At 41.2% G+C, this 19,322-nt stretch overlaps 2 protein-coding genes across 3 annotated transcripts; both read left to right on the top strand.

Moving 5' to 3' along the window:
• The first annotated feature begins 87 nt into the window (after positions 1–87).
• LOC307149297 (N(4)-(Beta-N-acetylglucosaminyl)-L-asparaginase) lies at positions 88–4,120 on the top strand. 2 transcript variants are annotated; one of them, XM_079855548.1, is made up of 10 exons: positions 102–308; positions 690–828; positions 1,006–1,162; positions 1,262–1,310; positions 1,592–1,630; positions 1,851–1,939; positions 2,078–2,093; positions 3,263–3,330; positions 3,638–3,742; positions 3,874–4,120. In XM_079855548.1, the coding sequence occupies exons 1-10, from the start codon at positions 185–187 to the stop codon at positions 3,979–3,981; spliced, it is 894 nt and encodes a 297-aa protein (XP_079711674.1). In that variant the 5' UTR covers positions 102–184; the 3' UTR covers positions 3,982–4,120. The 2 variants fall into 2 exon arrangements, with proteins under 2 accessions (XP_079711675.1, XP_079711674.1); XM_079855549.1 differs by lacking the exon at positions 2,078–2,093 and having other exon boundaries at positions 88–308; positions 1,851–1,946.
• Positions 4,121–4,438: 318 nt separating this feature from the next.
• rab1ab (RAB1A, member RAS oncogene family b) lies at positions 4,439–11,478 on the top strand. The gene is made up of 6 exons (XM_079855575.1): positions 4,439–4,609; positions 7,369–7,441; positions 7,671–7,766; positions 8,997–9,092; positions 9,223–9,354; positions 10,814–11,478. The coding sequence occupies exons 1-6, from the start codon at positions 4,596–4,598 to the stop codon at positions 11,009–11,011; spliced, it is 609 nt and encodes a 202-aa protein (XP_079711701.1). The 5' UTR covers positions 4,439–4,595; the 3' UTR covers positions 11,012–11,478.
• The last annotated feature ends 7,844 nt before the right edge of the window (positions 11,479–19,322 follow it).

Below are 19,322 nucleotides of genomic sequence, written 5' to 3'. Positions count from 1 at the left end.
ATATGTGTTTATTTTTCTCTCTCTCCCATTGCCATTAAAAAAAAACTTTACATTTTCACTTTCAATTAACGCGCTGACTTTTATTTTGAAATGGTGTTTTAACAACCCTCGGGCTTACATTTTTACTTTCACTAAAGAGAGAAATGAATGTTTCCCGTAGATAAATACATGTATACATATTTTAATGCACTTAAGTCAAATGGCAGCTGTGGGGACATGGTCTTTCTCTCGTCCTGCAGTGGAGAGAATGAGATGTATGCTGCTAGCTGGACAAAATGCTACAGATGTTGTAGAAACAGCAATGGCAGGTAAATAGGCAGCTGTTGTGCTCTTCATCAATCAAATACTTTAACTTTTATTATTTAAAGGGGATAAATACAGACACTGTTAATAATTAGGGATCTGGTTGGACCTTCAACAATTGTTTTTGTAACTATGTTTACTGGAGATTCAGTAATTATCATTAGAGAATTCATTCCCATTTTTCATATTAATCCCAAGCATTTGTTGTAAATGTTAGCAGACTTTGTTTATTTAAGGGATGTATTGGAACTGTTTAAGAATAATTTATTTACTAAATATGCCATACATATGAAGTAAATGGTTTTCTATATTATGGCATATTTCTTTTATAAATAATAACCAGGCATAGGCCTATATGCTTTTCTGATAAATGTTTACTCTCTCAGAGGTTGAAGATGATGCAGACACGGGGCGGCACATTGTTGGCAGAGGAGGATATCCAAATTTCAAGGGAGTGGTTGAATGTGATGCTGCAATTATGGAAGGTGTGCCAGGGAGATTTGGGGCAGTGGCTGCACTGCGAGGGTAAAATAAAAGTCTTTTGAGTATTTTCTCCATTAGAATCTCTTACATATAACAAAATTTCCCTTAGGTACAATGCTTTCATTTGCAATGCACTGCTTGGAGAGAGAAAACAAACAAACAGGAAATCAGTTTTTCCTGGCCCAGAACCATTTTGTATACTTTTGTTTTCATTGCTAGTATTGCACAGCCATGTCGTGTAGCTCGCAAAGTAATGGAGAAGAGTCCTCACAGCTTGCTTGTTGGAGATGGAGCAGAAGCATTTGCTCAGGATCTAGGTTTTACATCTGAGGCCAATGACAATATGCTCTCTCACCATACAGCTACTGCTTACCGGGTATTCACACACATGGTTACTTATTATTTAAATCCCTAGAGAGAATACATATGCTTAATGACATTTTTCTGTTTTCTTATTTTATATGTGCTCCAAAAGGAATTCCTTGAAAAAAATCAACCTGTTAGTGGTGGGCATGATACAATAGGTAAGAGATTAATATAACCTGAAATATTTCGCGATGAGTGAATCATATATGGGGCTAACCCATTTTTTAAGTCTGATGACTCAACCAGGTTGTGGTGGGGGTTGGTTAACTCACTTGGCAGGGAAACATCTACTATGACTCTAATTATTTCTGAACTGGGTATGGCCTAATGTAATAAAATGAATCTGACATGTTTATAATGAACTTTTGTGACAGCTTTATGGTAGTCAAGCAGTGCATTTTGCGCAGATTCCAGCTTAAATTGGTTTACTTTCTCATAGGTCTTATTGCTCTCGATCTAAGTGGAAACATAACAGTAGGTAAGGTTGAAAATGTTTACACTTCCTGTTATCTTTATTTCTATAAAAATACTGTTTTGATGTTGTAGTTACATTTGGGTTCATATTTCATAATTATGCATGATACAGTATCAATATTAGTCTAATTATACAAATGTGATATTTGCCAGGTATTTTTGTGCAAATTCTGTTATTTGACAACTATCATTTGTATGTTCCTAAATTTAAAAGTATTGTGCAGGAGTTTCTACATCAGGAGCTCCTTTCAAATCACCAGGGAGGGTGGGGGATTCTCCGCTTCCAGGCTGTGGTCTATATGCTGACCATACAGTAAGATGTGCAATCTGCAGGGCTTTTTATCATTAAACTCATAGTCTGTTTCTTTACTATCAAATTATATTAATTTTAAGTATGACAAGTTTCAGTGTTATTCTATTTTAGTATGACGGCTATTCTCTGTATTTTCAGGTGGGGGCTGCAGCAGGTAGGGTTATATATATATATATATATATTTTTTTTTTTTTGCTGCTTTTGACTTTGCAGCCTGAGCTTGTTCCTCAAATGTATCGTTTCCTCATTAGACTGGATTCGATTTAACACTTTATTAGATTAAATTAGATTGTACTATTGACCATACAGTGTGCATATTTTGGGGCCATGAAGTCTGCATTTACAAACATTTGTGAAAAACTGGGTCGTTCTGACAAGCTCAGTGAATTCAAGCGTGTTACTGTGCTAGGAGGCCACCTCTGCAATTAGTCAGTACGTGAAATTTCTTCCCTGCTAGATATTCCACGGTCAACTGTAAGTGGTATTATTGGAAAGTAGAAGTGTTTAGGAACAGCAGCAACTCAGCGACAAAGTGGAAGACCATGTAAAGGCACATAGGTCTGCTGATTCCATACCTGGCATTAATATTAGCACAAAAACTGTGCGGCGGGAGCTTCATGGAATGGGTTTCCATGCCCGAGCAGCTGCATGCAAACCTCACATCACCAAGTACAATGCCAAGTGTCGGATGGAGTGACGTAAAGCACACTGCCACAGGACTCTGAAGCAGTGGAGACGTGTTTTCTGGAGTGACAGATCACGCTTCTCTGTTTTGCAGTATGATGGGCGAGTCTGGATTTGGCGGATGCCAGGAGAACGTTACCTGCCTGACTGCATTGTGACAAGTTTGGTGGAGGATGGATAATGGTATGGGGCTGTTTTTCAGGAGTTGGGCTGGGCTCCTTAGTTCCAGTGAAGGGAAATCTTAATGCTTCAGCATTTTGGACAATGCTATGATTCCAACTTTGTATGAACAGTTTGGGGAAGGCCCTTTTCTATTCCAGCATGAATGTGCCCCAGTGCACAAGATCCATAAAGACATAGTTGGATGAGTTGACCTCAACCCTATCGAACACCTTTGGGATGAAATGGAACGGAGATTGTGAGCCAGGCCTTTGCACCCGATATCAGTGCCTGACCTCACATCCTTTCCAGAAGAATGGAAGCTGATATAGCTGCAATGGGGGGACCAACTCCATATTAATGTCATGTATTTAGAATGTTATGTCATTACAGTCCCTGTTGGTGTTATAGTCAGGTGTCCCAGTAAATTTGTCCTCATAGTGTATGTACTTTCAAAATATATATTCTCTCTGTCTACAGCTACAGGAGATGGAGACAAAATCATGTGCTACTGCCCAAGCTTTCATGTTGTGCAGCTGATGAAACAAGTAATGTTATTATTTTGGTATAAATTAAATTATCACCTTGGATGAACATACAGTCGTGTATTTATTTAGGTAATTATACATAGGATTATGTCAATGTATACGAAGGCCGAGGTGTAATTTGTCTTCAGTAGTACATTTCATGTTGAATACTAGGAGCATCTGGGTATCCTGATGGTTGTGTCGTTGACTAGTGGTGTAAAGTGAAAACGGTCAATGAAAATCTCATTAAACCATTAGCAACCTGTTTGTACTTCAGTAAATTAGATCTGGCTCACATTTCTCTCATCTGTTGTTGTCTGCTACCAAGGGCTCATCTCCTAATGAAGCCTGTCATGCTGTGCTTGCCGACATACAGAGGAGAATAGGTGACGATAAATGCTTTGAAATTGGGCTTATTTCTTTGAATATGAAGGTAAACACCTTTTATATGGTCCACTGTATTTACTTTACTCAATATAAATATTATTTTTAAATATTGTTGGTGTGCTGTTTCTATATTTTATCATGCACAAGGTGATTCCTGTACTTATGGTCTTCTCACAGGGAGAGATAGGAGCTGCATCTTCAGTGGAATTTCCATACACATTCTGGAACCAAGGGCTGGATTCAGTGGAGGAGCTTATTAACCAACCAAAATCACTAAACGTTTAATTTCTACTCATTAAGCATGTGGGTGATCAAAACCTCATTACTTTTAACATTTGTTCAACTTTTCTAAGCGTTCAATAAAAAACTACTTTGTTCATTATTCTTCATAATCAATAAAGAGTTGGTGGTTTGGTTCACCGGTTTTTTTGTTGTTTTTTGACGTGTATTGATCAGTGACTCACACTCACGTTAGCCAATGCCACGTTTCACAAATTACGTAATTTTCTACCCCTTATGATAGGGGGCAGGATTTCGCCAGTCCTAAGCATGAACGATTCAAGTCTCTATGAACTCATCTTGAAGGTTTGATAAATAGATGTGGGTATTGTAGTCCTTTATACAGACATCTTCCTTTAGCACGGTCCAGGTGTTATCTGAATTGAACTACAACTTCCGCACACGTTCTGATGACGACATAGCCTACGCAATCTCTTTAAGGAGTTCCTATTTCCTGGTTGAAGAGTCAGCCATTTTGGGTTTCAACCGACTAGACTTTGCGGCAGCAGCTAGCCAGCTAGTTACTTTTTAATCGGGAGAAAGGTTATTGTTTCTAGTCTCTTCACGCCGCGGAGTTTTTTTTGTTAGAAGACAGACGTTTTCACAGTGTCCAGTCCACGATGAATCCCGAATAGTAAGTGAAGGAGTTTTTACACGGCTTGTTTGTCGTTACTGTGCTTATAATTTACCTGTAGCTACTTTTGACAGGCAGCAGCAATGATGACTAGCTGTGTGATCAATCTTACCAGTAAAGAATATCACGGTAACGTTATTTGATATACTTCACCGGTCAAAACCCGAAAGCTTCGTGATTTGCAAGACAAGCATTTTTAACACATCGCTTTCTCACATCGAGTCAAAACTTTTGTAATTAAACGGCTGTTGTATAGCGGAGCTCAGCCAAGTTAAATATCCATCCGCGTTACATTTATGACAAGTAACGTTAGAGCTCATTAGTTAGTCATGCCGCACCTTTACCATTTCTTACATTGTGATGTTTAAATTTCCACTCGTTAAAGCCGATTTTAGCTGTCAGGCATCAGTAGAAAGTATTATGAAGGCTAGCTGATGTAAGCTAACGTCTCGGGTAGCATTTCATTTACTTTTTAAACATTTTGACGAGCCGGCAAAGTGGGTAACGTTAAATGACTTAAATATCGTTAACATTTTTAGTAACCTGTTGCTGATCTCCAATTTGATCAGAAAGGGGTTTTTGATTTAGTAGCCATTTTTTTTTGTCAATGTCAGGAATGTGGACTTGTAAATTACTAATGAGTTATCAGAGTCTGTCGAGTTTATTTATTTGTTAATACAGCATTTAAAGTAGTCTGGATGTAATTATTTGTCTTTTTATTAATGCTTTTTTATCACCTGGAGTTCCTACACAGAAATACAATCACGTGGCTTGTTGTTTAACACAAAAATGTAATCACAGGTGTATAAGTAGGCTACTCCACACTTTGACACTAAACTAAAACATAACAGTAACAGGGTTTCTATATCTGGTTCTTCGAAATAAAAAATTGTTTAGTAGGATTTAATAGACACATTTCCACAACACCAGTCTGATTTGTGCTATCTTTATTTCCTTATTTGTACTGGTTTACATAATCTTAAAATGTGTTTTGTCATTGATTCTATGTTTCCTGTGTTCATTGGCACTGAATTGTAAGGTTTCTATACTCCTGTCCAAATGAATGAATGTGCAGATGTGAAGTATGTCTAAAGGAACTGAAGTGCCCAGCCCTTCCTTTTGCAAGGTAGTCATGTGTAGGTCACATGCCAAATGACAAGCTACACGGTCTATTATAACCATCACTAGTGTGAGTGTTAAGCAACTCAGTTGCTTAACAGACTTCATGTCAGCTGTTGCATGAATTTTACACGGGCAGAATAGGAGTGAAATATGTTCTGTCATAGTTAATAGCCTAGCTATTACAATGGTGCTTGTTTAACACTCATTTGTAGTTTCTCTTTCGGTTCTTCTCGAATCGTATCGAAGATTCAATGCTAAAGTGCTCACAGATTTGATTGTGGCTTCCTAAGATTACATGAATTGTGATTAAATAAAGATAGTTAGCAAGTAGGACTTCGTGCATATTATCTGTCTTTTCTGACACAAGTTTTTAACGTTCAGCTCAATTGTAGGACTTAATGCAGAATTTCAGATCTGCATGATACACTTTTAAAATGCACACCTCTTTGTCTTTCCTAATACTGTCTCTCATTGTTGGTGAAAAAAGTTTGTTATTATAGTCATATTTAAACTAAATATTTTGCATCCATAATTAACTGTAAAGGAACTTTTGCTACACCTACTTATTCTGTTTGATAGAAATCAGAAAGTATTGCAGTTCGCAAACAGAGGGTCTTTACATGCAGTTTTTTGTGTAGTGGCTCCCTACACAGGATCGTTTGTTGCAGTCAACCTAACAAGGAGAGCATGACTTGAATTCAGCGGAAGGGTAGAGAGGAAAACATCAGACTGTTCTGCTGAGTCGCCAATGAGCTGGTCTCTTGACCAGGCCGATCTGCTGAATTTCCTTCCTATGGACTTTTCTTACTAGGCCATGTTGAATAGGGCCAGAGGATTTAGCACAACGGGCAAAAATCCCTCTCTGTGGAATGCTTAATCAGCTTACTCAAGTTTCCCGACCTCAGAGGTCCTCAAGCACATTGTCTCTGTTAAACAAACATTTTATTTTTTGCATGCACAAGTGGTCCAGTGTCTGATTTACTGCATTTTCAGCTGAGCTCCATCAGTTGTCAACAATAAGTTTGACCTATTTCACATGTTGCAGGGGGATTTTAATGAGCTCATTGCTTATGAATGCCTAGAAAATAAACAATGCGAAATGTACAGCGAAAGAAAGCAACAGTTGGTTTCATGCATGGCTTTTGAGATGTACGCCATACTGTTTGCATCAGTATAATGGTTACACTACCGTTCAAATGTTTGGGGTCAGTAAGACTTAATTTTTTTTATATTAATACTTTTATTCAAGGATACAAAGTGCTCAAAAGTGACAGAAAAGACATTTATAATGTTACAAAAGATTTCTATTTCAAATAAATCCTGTTCTTTTGAACTTTATATTCATCAAAGAATCGTGACAAAGTATCAAGGTTTCCAAAAATATTAAGCAGCACAACTGTTTTCAACATTGATAATAAAATGTTTGTTTTTTAGCAGCAAATCAGCATATTAGAATGATTTCTTAAGAATCATGTGACACTGAAGCCTGAAGGAATGATGCTGAAAATTCAGCTTTGCCGTCACAAGAATCAATTATATTTTAAAATATATTATTGACATAGAAAATAGTGAATATTTCAGACAAATGCACTGTCAAATATTGATGGTCTAAAGTTTTGTCGCTATTTCTCTTCTAGTGACTATTTATTCAAGCTGCTCTTGATTGGTGACTCTGGTGTTGGAAAGTCTTGCCTTCTTCTCCGATTTGCAGTAAGTAGACTATACGTTTCCCTAGTGTTGTGGTTTCTGTCATTTTTGCTTGAATCTACATTAGTATTTCTGGTCAGAAGTGGCAGAGGTTTAATAATAAAAATGATTTAATTTATATAATATTAATAAGAGAATGTTATATCACATTTTATAGTGAATTAAATTGAACTGAACAAAATAGATGTGACTACTGAAATATCTAATTCACCTGTTATTTGACTTTTTTCAGGATGACACATACACAGAAAGCTACATTAGCACTATTGGTGTGGACTTTAAAATAAGAACTATAGAATTAGACGGAAAGACCATCAAACTTCAAATCGTAAGTTCCTTTATATCCTTTAATGAAATGAATGGTTGTGAATAAGACATGAGCTGAATATTTAAGCATGTGATTGAAGAAAAGTGAACACTTAGTGTTTAGTGGTATCATTTTAAATATTTTGGGACAACATCAGAGAGAGATTATGCCATGTTTAAAGTGGTCACATAATCTCAGAATCTCATTTCCCTTGATCTTGTGATGTAAATTATGCCCGAGAAGGACTTTTCTCTGCTAACTATGAATAGGGCTGGGTTGATGATATTGATTATTCAATTTTAGCCTATCTCATTTTGATGAACCAATATCAATTCTTAAATCGCAAGAACTGATCTTTTATTCTATTCTGTTTTCTGTTAATGCACGAAGAAAACTTCACTACACAACATATAATAGCAATAACTTTGTGCTTTGTTAATTAGAAACAAAGTCTCAGCTATGAATTTCTGGTAATTTTATCATGAAATTCAAACAATAAATGTAATTTTTTACACACTTTAATATGACGTGACAGATCGCTGTAGCGCCTCATTTCAAGCAGCAGAGTGAGTGCACACGAACTGATCATCTCTTCCTCTTTGCTACTAGTTATAGCACAAAATATGAACAAATAAGCATGAAAGAAACATTACAACCTACTGAAATGTTGTGATGTCCCCATGTAACTGCTCAGTGTTTTAACCACATAAAGTGAAATAGCTTGTCGGCAACATAACACAAGCTACAGAAAAATAGCTATAGCTCTAGAAAATGTTGTTAAATGTATGCAATCGATTACATATCCATTATATTTGTACTTAGCCTGTTAATTTAATGTATGTTTGAGTGAGTCTGTCAGGAAAACAAGCTTATATTTTTATATTTCCACAATAAATTAGAGTAGAAAACATTGTATCACTAAGAAATTTAAATTTAAAATTGCTTTGTGTAATTAAAATGTTTGTATACAACTTCACATTTTTTATTAGTCTTTATGATCATATCTAAAAAAAAATAGGCTAAGTGGCAAATGAATTTAATAGTTTTTGTTAATTTTAACATTTAATATTATAGTACGGTAATGCACCAACTGGGTTCTCTAAATAGGTCTATATAGTTTACAGCATTAGTTAAGAGAATCAAATCAATTTGTGAAATCTTTGCCACTATTGCTACTATAGCTAAAATAATATTTTGAGAGCCTATTTTTGTGTTTGATTCTGGTGTCATATGATTCCTTCTCCCTTACAGTGGGATACAGCAGGACAGGAGAGGTTTCGCACAATCACATCCAGCTACTACAGAGGAGCACATGGCATTATTGTAGTCTATGATGTTACAGATCAGGTGAGCTCGTCCAAACCTTAAGCAAGTGTCCTAATTTTACTTCAAACACCTGTGGAAATGCCTTGAAACAAAACTGGTTTTACTTCTGCTCCACTGTATTTGTTTTAATGTTTTTTTCCATTTCTCTCAGGAGTCCTTCAATAATGTTAAACAGTGGCTACAGGAGATTGACCGCTATGCCAGTGAAAATGTTAACAAGTTATTGGTTGGCAACAAGTGTGACTTAACAACAAAAAAAGTGGTGGACTACACAACAGCAAAGGTAATATTGCTATTCTCCATATTACTCCATTTATTCCAATATTATTACGACTCTGTTCCAATCCTAGTGAGCTACCTGGCTGTCTACCCCCTACATAGCAAGCTGCCTTCTAACTAAAACAAGAACTCATAACTGACTAATTTGGAATTGTGTACTTGGGCAACAACGCAGTTCATTGGAGACTCCTGATTTCAATAGACTTAAGTCTTATCGTCTTGCTACGCTAACAACTTGATGTTGTAATAAGCATAAAAATGCATAGAATGCACTCATATTTATTACTATTCTCCTTATTCCTTGTTTACACTCTTGGTAACATTTATAGAGCGTATAGATTTTAAATAATACAAATGATATATAGTGTTTTTATTTACCTCTCTATATGTTTATGCTGTGTTTTGGGGGATATGAAGTACCTTTTTACAGCAAAGTACCTCAACTACACCACTAACATGCATATGAAATATTACATTTTTATGAAAAAAAACCCCCACACACTAACGATTACAGTATTTTTCAACTGCTTAAACACTCTAACACATCTCAAAAGCAACATTTGTCTTAAGTTGCAAACACCTTTGCCATAATATTATATTTTGGATATCATATACACAGTTATTCGAAACTTAAAGCTCTTCTTTCATGAGCTTTTATGTACATTTCTGTAGAAGATTGAAAGTAATTGGCAGAGAGATGTTTAAAAAAAATCATGGTAAACACGAAAGCAAGATTGAACCCACCTTTTTTTCTTTTTCTTTTTACTGTAAGCGTTTGTGGTTGTGAATACAGTATTACACAGTCCGAAAAACCTATAACTCGACCTTTGGCCTATTTATAGGCCTATTCTAAAGCCATGATTGGTTGGTGTTAAGTAAAGCAAGTGTTTGCACATGTGAGGAGTTAGTGTGATGCACTGATGAATTAGTGTGGCATTTTGATAGGTTGTGTTTGAGAAAGGAAGTCAAGATACTTCCTGTTAGATTTTTGTGTTACATAGAGAATTGTGTGTTGTGGTTTGCAAAAAGTGTTTTATGAAATTGAAAACTGAGTTGAAGGCCAAGAATTGGTGTATGGTTTTGCAGATTTGGTGTGTGGGTTATGGTGTTTGAGTGTCAGGTTTCAGAAATTGTGACAAGTAAGGATTTTGTGTGTAAGCAGTTGAAAAAAATTATTACCATATGCGAATTTTGAGATTTTCACAAAAACGAGTTCATTAAGACTTGTCTAACCCCAAAGCTCAAATAGTTTTTCTCTGCTTGCTTCTCGACGGTGCTTCCCCTCAGTACAAGTACCATAGTTGGCTAATGATGCTGCACAATGATGGTCGGGAGTGTGCCTTAAGTTTCTGCCTACATATGCAGCTCTCTAGGTTTTGGAGCAGAGCCTATATGCACATAAGACTTCCAGTTGTTCACTTTTCCAATGTTCTAACAGAAATAACTACTTGGTTTATCTCTAGGAATTTGCTGATTCCCTTAGCATTCCTTTCTTGGAAACTAGCGCTAAGAATGCTACTAATGTGGAGCAGGCCTTCATGACCATGGCTGCTGAGATCAAGAAGAGAATGGGCCCCGGAGCCACCGCTGGAGGTTCTGAGAAGTCTAACGTGAAGATCCAGAGCACTCCGGTGAAGCCTGCATCTGGAGGCTGCTGCTGAGACCCCCTCAACCTCGACCCCCCCCCCCCTCACCTCGGCCCATGGATCTTGGAGCAAGAGCCCCCACAATAGGAGAAAGAAAGGGGAATAGATCATTTGTTATGGAGCAAAGAGTGAATATGGAGAATAGAACGAATAAAAGAGAGTGTGAAACAGGCAACAATTAAAGTTACCCAAGTTGTACTGTATGTAGCCGCACTACCAAAAACATTCAAAAATCTGCTGCCCCCTCCCCTCCCCTCCCTGGCTTTTCACAAACTGTAACTGATGAGATTTGGTAACGGTCAGTCCCCTTCACCCCTGCCGTCTGTCAGGGGCTGCTTTTAACCAACCCCACATCAAGAAAGGATGGATTTCATTTTCCCTCAACGATTTTAAATTCTCTGTGTTGCAGGTTTCTAAGAATAATGTGTGTATTTATCTCACTGCATTCCTACTGCAGGGCTGGTCTGTGGTCAAAATTCAATGACGTTTTGTTTTTCTGTCCTTTTTCTTTTCTTACTTTATTCTTACTTGTTGATTATTTTACTGTTGATATTTGCATGTGTAGGTTTCTGTCCCCACAGATTGTTTTGTCAGTCTGTTGCGATCAACCGGGCAGCGGTGGTTCCCAGCTCAACATCGGTTTAGTAAAATATATGTACATATACATTGTGTGTGTATATATATATATATATATATATATAAGATCTGAATTGACAACTCTGTAGAGTTAAATACATGATTCGAGTAGTTTTAACTTCTTTTTCATTAAGTTGTGTCTGCAGACTTGTAGTTTTGTTGCGCAATGTGTAACAGTTAACAAAAATATAAATAAATATTGTACGACCATACTGTACAATATCAGTATGTCTGCAATTATTGGTGGGACATGTAGAAACCATTTGTGTTTTATTTATTCAACATTTATATGCAAATATATTGTTCCAGTAATATACAATCTCTTAATATTGGCCATTTACCTGCGGAATACATTGAAAGCAACAAATTCACATTTTGCATATGTGACAAACACTATGTTCTCTTTTTCATAATAAAGACAAATGAATTCATTTTTTGAATGAACTTGGAAACCGTTTATGTGTAGTTTATAATTTTTTGTTGTTTTGGATGGATATTTTACATCCCAGATATGGGACATTTAGTACAAGTAGGATTAAAGCTTGTTGCGGTACATGGCCCTTACAACACTCCAAAAGGGGTTCATTCATATTTTAGTATTTATATACCATCATGGTATTTCTAAATAATTTGAATTATTTTTTATATTTTCAGTTTTCATTGCATTTTTTTTTTTGCTTTTGGCATTTTCTCAATATGTTGTAATTTAATTCCAATTTCAGTATTCGTAATTTAATAATTCAGCGTAAATGTATTTTATTCCAGTTAGTCCAGAGTTTTTCATCTTATATATATCTATAATTTTTTTTTTCTTTAGTAGGTTTAGTTTGAGCTTTATTTAACGTTAACAATAACAACACTGGTTTGTGGATCCACCTTATGAAATAACTGATTTACTGTTTAGGATTTTTAAAAAAATGACTTAACTTCTTTTAATACAGTATCCTCTGGTTTCACAGACTAAAATGCATGTTTGAGCTGTTTTAACTGAAAGCAACTTGCACTGACTTACCGTGTCTTAAAATATGTCAGTGCCATTGTTTTTTCTCGAGATACACACCAGTAAGGTTTTTTTTCTTCTAAGGCATGTTTATAAAAGCTACTAATTGAACTGAGGACTAATCCTGGTTTAATTTAAGCCCTGTCTGTGAAACCAGGCCTATAAAATCTGTGTGCATGAATGGTAATACTTCAGTATATTATGTACATACTTGTAAGCAATTGAGTACTTTTGCATTTAATCAAGTATCCTCATCAAAACCTACAGAGAAATATATATTTATCCTTACTAAAAAAACAAGACAAAAACAATCAAAAAGGACACCGTTTATTGTTAAAAAGTTTTTTTTATACACAAATGCAAATGCATAAATGCAAAAAAAAAAAAAAAAATGCAACACATCAGTCTGTGATCTCTACAGCTGAAGTTCTCCAAAACTTTCTGCCTCAAGGTTTTGTTTAGTTTTCCGTCACATTCTTTCAGCTGAATCCATTCCACATGCATATGCACCATAATTTAGTTTTTGCATTTTGTTCCTTTGACATCTCCAAATGTTAACATACTGACAATGCTTTCACCCTAAAGGTTTAGTTCATACATAAAATGAAAATTGCATCATCTGCTCACCCTCATGTCTTTCTATGCTTTCTTTTTTTCTGTGGAACACAAAAGAAGGTATTTGAACAATGTTGGTAACTACACAACATTGGACCCCTTTGAATTATATCGTGTAGAGAAAATCAACAACAACACTGAGACAGGCATTTACATTCAATAAAATAAAGTCATACAGATTTAGAATGACATGAGGGTGAGTAATTAATGACCATTTTCATTTTTGGGTGAACAGTAAAGTATGAATGCTCATCCAACAGATTATTCATATATTGATCATTATACCATTACTGACACTAATAATCAGTCAAAAAATACAATACATTTTCGAGGCACAAGTTACTCAGAAGGGAAACTAAAGCTGCAGAGATGCTAATGAAGGCTGGGCTGTCCTCCATTAAAACTTAACAAGGTAATAATAATCTGAGATCACAATCATGATTGGCACATATGTGCAGAGCTGAACAGTATTAATAAATTAGGCCATCTCAGAACATTTTCTGACATGAATATGTTAAAATCCAGTAGTCAACATTTGAAGTGGATCAAAAAAAATTCATCAAACAGTGTCCTAAGACAAGATTCATGTTTAACTTTGATGAAAGGTTTTGATCCACTTCAAATGTTGACTACTGTATGTATAGACAGACAATCATTAGCTGGTATGTAAAAAAAACAAAGTGAAAAGTTCAACGTATATTGTGACAGATAGCATGTGACAGCACATAACACCAGTTCTGGATACAGTAAGCGTGTAAAACAAAGGCGACATGAGTCAAGTTATAAGTGTTCTCTTACGAGAGGTTCTCTCGTATTGCGTAAGGAACTTACGCTACGGGAAAAGTCATCTTTTCTCGAGATACTGAAGCCAAAAAATTATCCTTAATTAATTTTTCATAATTTGTCAACGCAGTGCAGCAGGCAGCACAGCAGAGCTAGAGCGGGCAATACTGCGTGCTCATTGGCTGCCGCGCGGCAACTGCTTAAGCCTACCAGTGAGCCCCGCGTGACGTCACGCCCAATCAGGGTGCGCGCGCCCTCGCGCGTCACAGCCCGCCAGAAGGGGCGGCGTCAGAGCGTATAAAAACAGGGCTCGGAGGCTTAATTCTCTGATTTCTGTCTCTTCAGCGAAGCTCTTCGCATCGCTGCTCTCTGAGAGAAGCCGTCGCCGTCGAAACCAGCAACGAGCCAGCCTAGGACAGCCTGAGGAAGCCGGACGAATCTTCGCCGCCTTCAGCCTGCCGTGCCAGCTCAGCTATCCGGCGATATATCCTTTCTCATTATGTGTTTCACTGATGTATCTTTACACGAGGCGTTGTTTCAAATGCCTCGCACCACTCCCCGCTCTCTCTCTCCCTCTGTCGAGCCGCGCAACTGCGCCTCTCACAAGGTGTGTTAGAGATGCGGATGATTACGGGGCTCGCTCTCTCCCTCTGTTCGAGCCGCGCAAAACGTGCCGCTCACAAGGGATCGCAGACGCGTACGGTCACGGGGCTAGCTTTCTTTACGTTACAAGAAAGCTACCCCCCTCCCCCCCGCCCGCCGTCTCCCGGCGAAAGGAGAAAAGAGTGTTCTAGACCCGCCAAGGCAGTTCTAACCTCCATCTATAACATATTTCTCAGTCCCCTCCTAGTTCAGGCTACTGGGAATATCTATACTGCAGTAAACGAGCCTGTCACAGCACACGCACGCCTGCAAACAGGATAACGCTCTCTGGCTACTCGCCCTCCCCGCACTCTCTCCCTCTGTTCGAGCCGCGCAGACTGCGCCGCTCACAAGGGATTGCAGAAGCTGACAGTCGCGGGGTTAGTTTTCTTTACGTTACAAGAAAGCTACTGTCCCCGCGTCCGTCACTCGCCGGTGATAGGAGAAAAGAGAGTGTTCGAGTCTCACCGAGGCTTGGCTACCGCCTTTCTCACATATTTCTCAGTCCCCTCCAAGTTCAGGCGGCTGAAAATATTAATATTGCAGTAAACGAGCCTGTTACAGTACACGCACGCCTGCAAACATGATAACGCTCTCTGGCTACTCGCTCTCCCCGCACTCTCTCCCTCTGTTCGAGCCGCGCGGACTGCGCCGCTCACAAGGGATTGCAGAAGCTGACAGTCGCGGGGTTAGTTTTCTTTACGTTACAAGAAAGCTACTGTCCCCGCGTCCGTCACTCGCCGGTGATAGGAGAAAAGAGAGTGTTCGAGTCTCACCGAGGCTTGGCTACCGCCTTTCTCACATATTTCTCAGTCCCCTCCAAGTTCAGGCGGCTGAAAATATTAATATTGCAGTAAACGAGCCTGTCACAGCACACGCACGCCTGCAAACATGATAACGCTCTCTGGCTACTCGCTCTCCCCGCACTCTCTCCCTCTGTTCGAGCCGCGCGGACTGCGCCGCTCACAAGGGATTGCAGAAGCTGACAGTCGCGGGGTTAGTTTTCTTTACGTTACAAGAAAGCTACTGTCCCCGCGTCCGTCACTCGCCGGTGATAGGAGGAAAGAGAGCGTTCGAGTCCCACCGAGGCTTGGCTTCCGCCTCTCTCACATATTTCTCAGTCCCCTCTAAGTTCAGGCGGCTGGAAATATTAATATTGCAGTAAACGAGCCTGTTACCTTACACGCTCGCCTGCAAAACATGACGACGCTCCGGCTACTCGCCCCGCTTCCCGCGCAAACTGCGCCGTTCTCAGGGATGTCAGAGCGGACGGTCACGAGTAATGCTCAGCACCCCGCGTGCCTCACTCACCGGCGGAATGAGGAGGGAGATGTTTGTAGCCCCGCTGAGGCCGGGCCATTCTCCAATTCCCATACGTTTCTCAGCCCCCTCTGAGTTTAGGCGGCTGAAAATGTTAATGTTGCAGCAACGAGCCTGTTATAATACACGCACGTCTGCACGCTATCGCCGACGAAAAACATGACCCGCACTCTCTTATGCTCGAGCGAACCGATAGCCTATGCACTCTTCCCCTGTGGCTCAGTGGCAGAATAACAGGCTTTCACACCAGAGACCCGTGTTCGATCCCGGCTCTGGCAGCAAAAAATTTTATGCTGTTCGCTGATCCAAGCTCGCGGCCAGCTTCTCACACGCAGAAAGTGTGTGTATTGCAGCCAATGAGTCAGTTATACAACTCGCTCGCCTGCACACAAACGCTGTTCGTACAGCGGCCCAGAAAATCTGGCAAAGAGTGTTAATTCTGGTTATTCGGCTCACGCCGACGGTGTTTGAGTGTAGTAAATATGCCCACGACCCAGTGTTCATTTCTACACACAAGCACAATTCCCCCTGTGTACCCCACAGAGCACACTCACATAAAGCGCGCACTTGCCGCTCGAGTGTTAAGTGTAGGAAAGGTGCCCGCTCACGAGTGCTCACAACCACACGCTGTTCGCTCTGTCTCACACGTTCAGGGTTCAGATATCGCCACTGCCACCGGCCGTGTTTTAATAAAGAGTCCTGTGCCCGCTCCCCTGCGTTCACACTCTGCTATAAACACTCACGCGCGCTCTCTCAGCGCAATCCGGCCGGTCACTGCTATCAGCGAGTCCCCGTCTCGCAGCACTGTCTCGGCGCGCACCGCGCGCCCGCCACTGCAGTTCCCTCGTCCCGCGCTATGCAGCGGGCAGGACTCAGAGGCCATTCGACCCGTAGCTATGAGTGCGAATGCATGGAAAGCTATTCCGGGTGTGTCGACATGGGTGCTGGACACGGTAATACAGGGCTATTCGCTACAGTTCAGTCGTCGGCCTCCGCGCTTTCAAGCCCGGACCGAAATGAAAGTGAACGCAGAAGCAGCCCATCTGCTTCATGCAGAAATAGCGAAGCTGCTACGAAAAAAAAAAAAAAAAAAAAAAGGCGATAGAGAGAGTTCCTCCTTCTCTGACCGAGGCGGGCTTTACAGCCGTTATTTCCTCGTGCCCAAGAAGGACGGTGGGCTCAGACCCATATTAGATCTGAGACATTTGAACAGGGCTCTCATGAGACGGCCGTTCAAAATGCTTACGACCAGGCAGATCCTCGCGCTAATTCGCCCGAGGGACTGGTTCATATCTCTCGATCTGAAAGACTAGCGCAGTCAAAAGAGGAACTCATCTCTCACAAGATAGCGCTTCTCAGTCATCTGGAAAGCCTGGGTCTTTCGGTGAACTGGGCCAAGAGCTCACTTATCCCCAGTCAGTCAATTTCCTTCCTAGGAATAGAACTGGACTCGGTGGCGATGACGGCCAGGCTGTCAGAACAGCGCGCGCGCTGTGTTCGACACCTCGCGGCATCCTTCCAAAAGGGCAGATACCTCCCTCTGAAACGTTTCCAGAAGCTGTTAGGCCATATGGCATCAGCCGCAGCGGTCCTACAGCTGGGTTTACTTCGAATGCGCCCGCTTCAATGCTGGCTGAAATCGAAAATACCCCGCGGAGCGTGGGTTTCGGGCAGCGCTCAAGTCAGCGTGACTCAGGTCTGTGTCTCAGCCCTGCAGCCCTGGCTAGCGCCCGAATGGTACCGACAGGGAGTGACAATGGGAGTCATCTCACACCGCAAAGTGGTCTCGACAGACGCGTCCAACATGGGTTGGGGAGCGCTTTACGGGGGCAGACCAATCTGCGGCCCCTGGTCGGGCCCAGAGCGGAACCTCCATATAAACTGTCTGGAGATGTTAGCGGTCGAGATGGCTTTGAAGCATTTTCTCCCATACTTGCGGGGACACCACGTGCTAGTTCGCTCAGACAACATGTCAGTGGTGTCCTACGTGAACCGCCAGGGCGGACTCAGATCCAGAGCCCTGCGCGCTCTAACAGAACGCCTTTTGGTCTGGGCTCAGGGCTCGCTGCGCTCGCTGAGAGCCGCGCACGTGCCCGGGCACCTGAACGACGACCCGGACAAACTGTCCAGGGACAATGTTACCCCAGGGGAATGGGCGTTATACAGCCAGACGGTACAGACGTTGTGGCGCCGCTTCGGCGAAGCGAAATTGGACCTTTTTGCCACAAGCGAGAACGCTCAGTGCAAAAGGTTCTTTTCGAAGAGCAAGGATGCGCTGGCCCAAGTTTGGCCCAGTGTCCCGTTGTACGCTTTCCCCCCGATCTCAATGCTGCCTCAGGTATTAGCAAAGATCAGGGAAACGCGCTGCGCAGTGCTCCTCATAGCCCCGCACTGGGAGAACCAACCCTGGTTCCCGGAGCTGGTGAGCCTGTCAGACACAGCCCCGTGGCCGATTCCGGCGAGGAGAGACCGTCTCTCTCAAGCCCGAGGGTCAATTCTGCATCCCCATCCAGAGCGCTGGTCTCTGCATGCGTGGGTAATCAACGAATATTCGCTGATCTACCAGAAGGGGTAGTTAACACGACCTCGCAGTCCAGAGCCCCCTCGACGAGGCGGCTCTATGCGTCTAAATGGTCAGTGTTTAACAAATGGTGTGCAGGGAAGAGTTTGAACTCTCAGTCCTGTGGGGTTCCACAGGTTCTGAACTTCCTCCAAGAGCTCTTGGACGCGGGCAGGTCCCCCTCCACGCTCAAGGTGTATGTTGCGGCGATTGCTGCGTTCGCCGACTCGGCGCGCGGCCGCGCACTAGGAAGAAACAAACTCATTACCCGTTTCCTGCGAGGCGCCAGGAGGCTGAACCCTCCGCGGCCACCTTCGGTTCCGATATGGGATCTGTCTTCGGTCCTGGAGGCCCTTAAAGCTTTTCCCTTCGAGCCGTTAGACTCTGTGGGTCTCTAATACCTCACTTTCAAAACCGTTTTTCTGCTGGCCCTCGCCTCAGTAAAACGTGTGGGTGACTTGCATGCGCTATCAGTTAGCGCGTCGTGTCTCGAGTTTGGACCTAACGACTCGTTAGTCATTCTCAAACCTAGACATGGCTATGTCCCTAAAGTGTTGGGTACTCCTTTCAGAGCACAGGTTATCTCCCTCTCAGCCCTGCCGCCGGCAGCCAGCGAGGTCGATAATAACCTCCTTTGCCCTGTCAGGGCGTTAAGGCTTTATATTACGCGCTCTGCAGCCTTCAGGCTCTCAGAGCAGCTCTTTGTTTCGTTTGGTGGGCACACCAAGGGTCTCGCCGCCTCGAAACAGACGCTATCCAGATGGATAGTG

Source organism: Squalius cephalus, assembly GCF_949319135.1.
Source record: "Squalius cephalus genome assembly, chromosome: 21".
NCBI classification, from domain to species: Eukaryota; Metazoa; Chordata; class Actinopteri; order Cypriniformes; family Leuciscidae; genus Squalius; species Squalius cephalus.
Note: the sequence above shows the minus strand (reverse complement) of the source record. Positions and strands in the feature narration are given on the sequence as shown.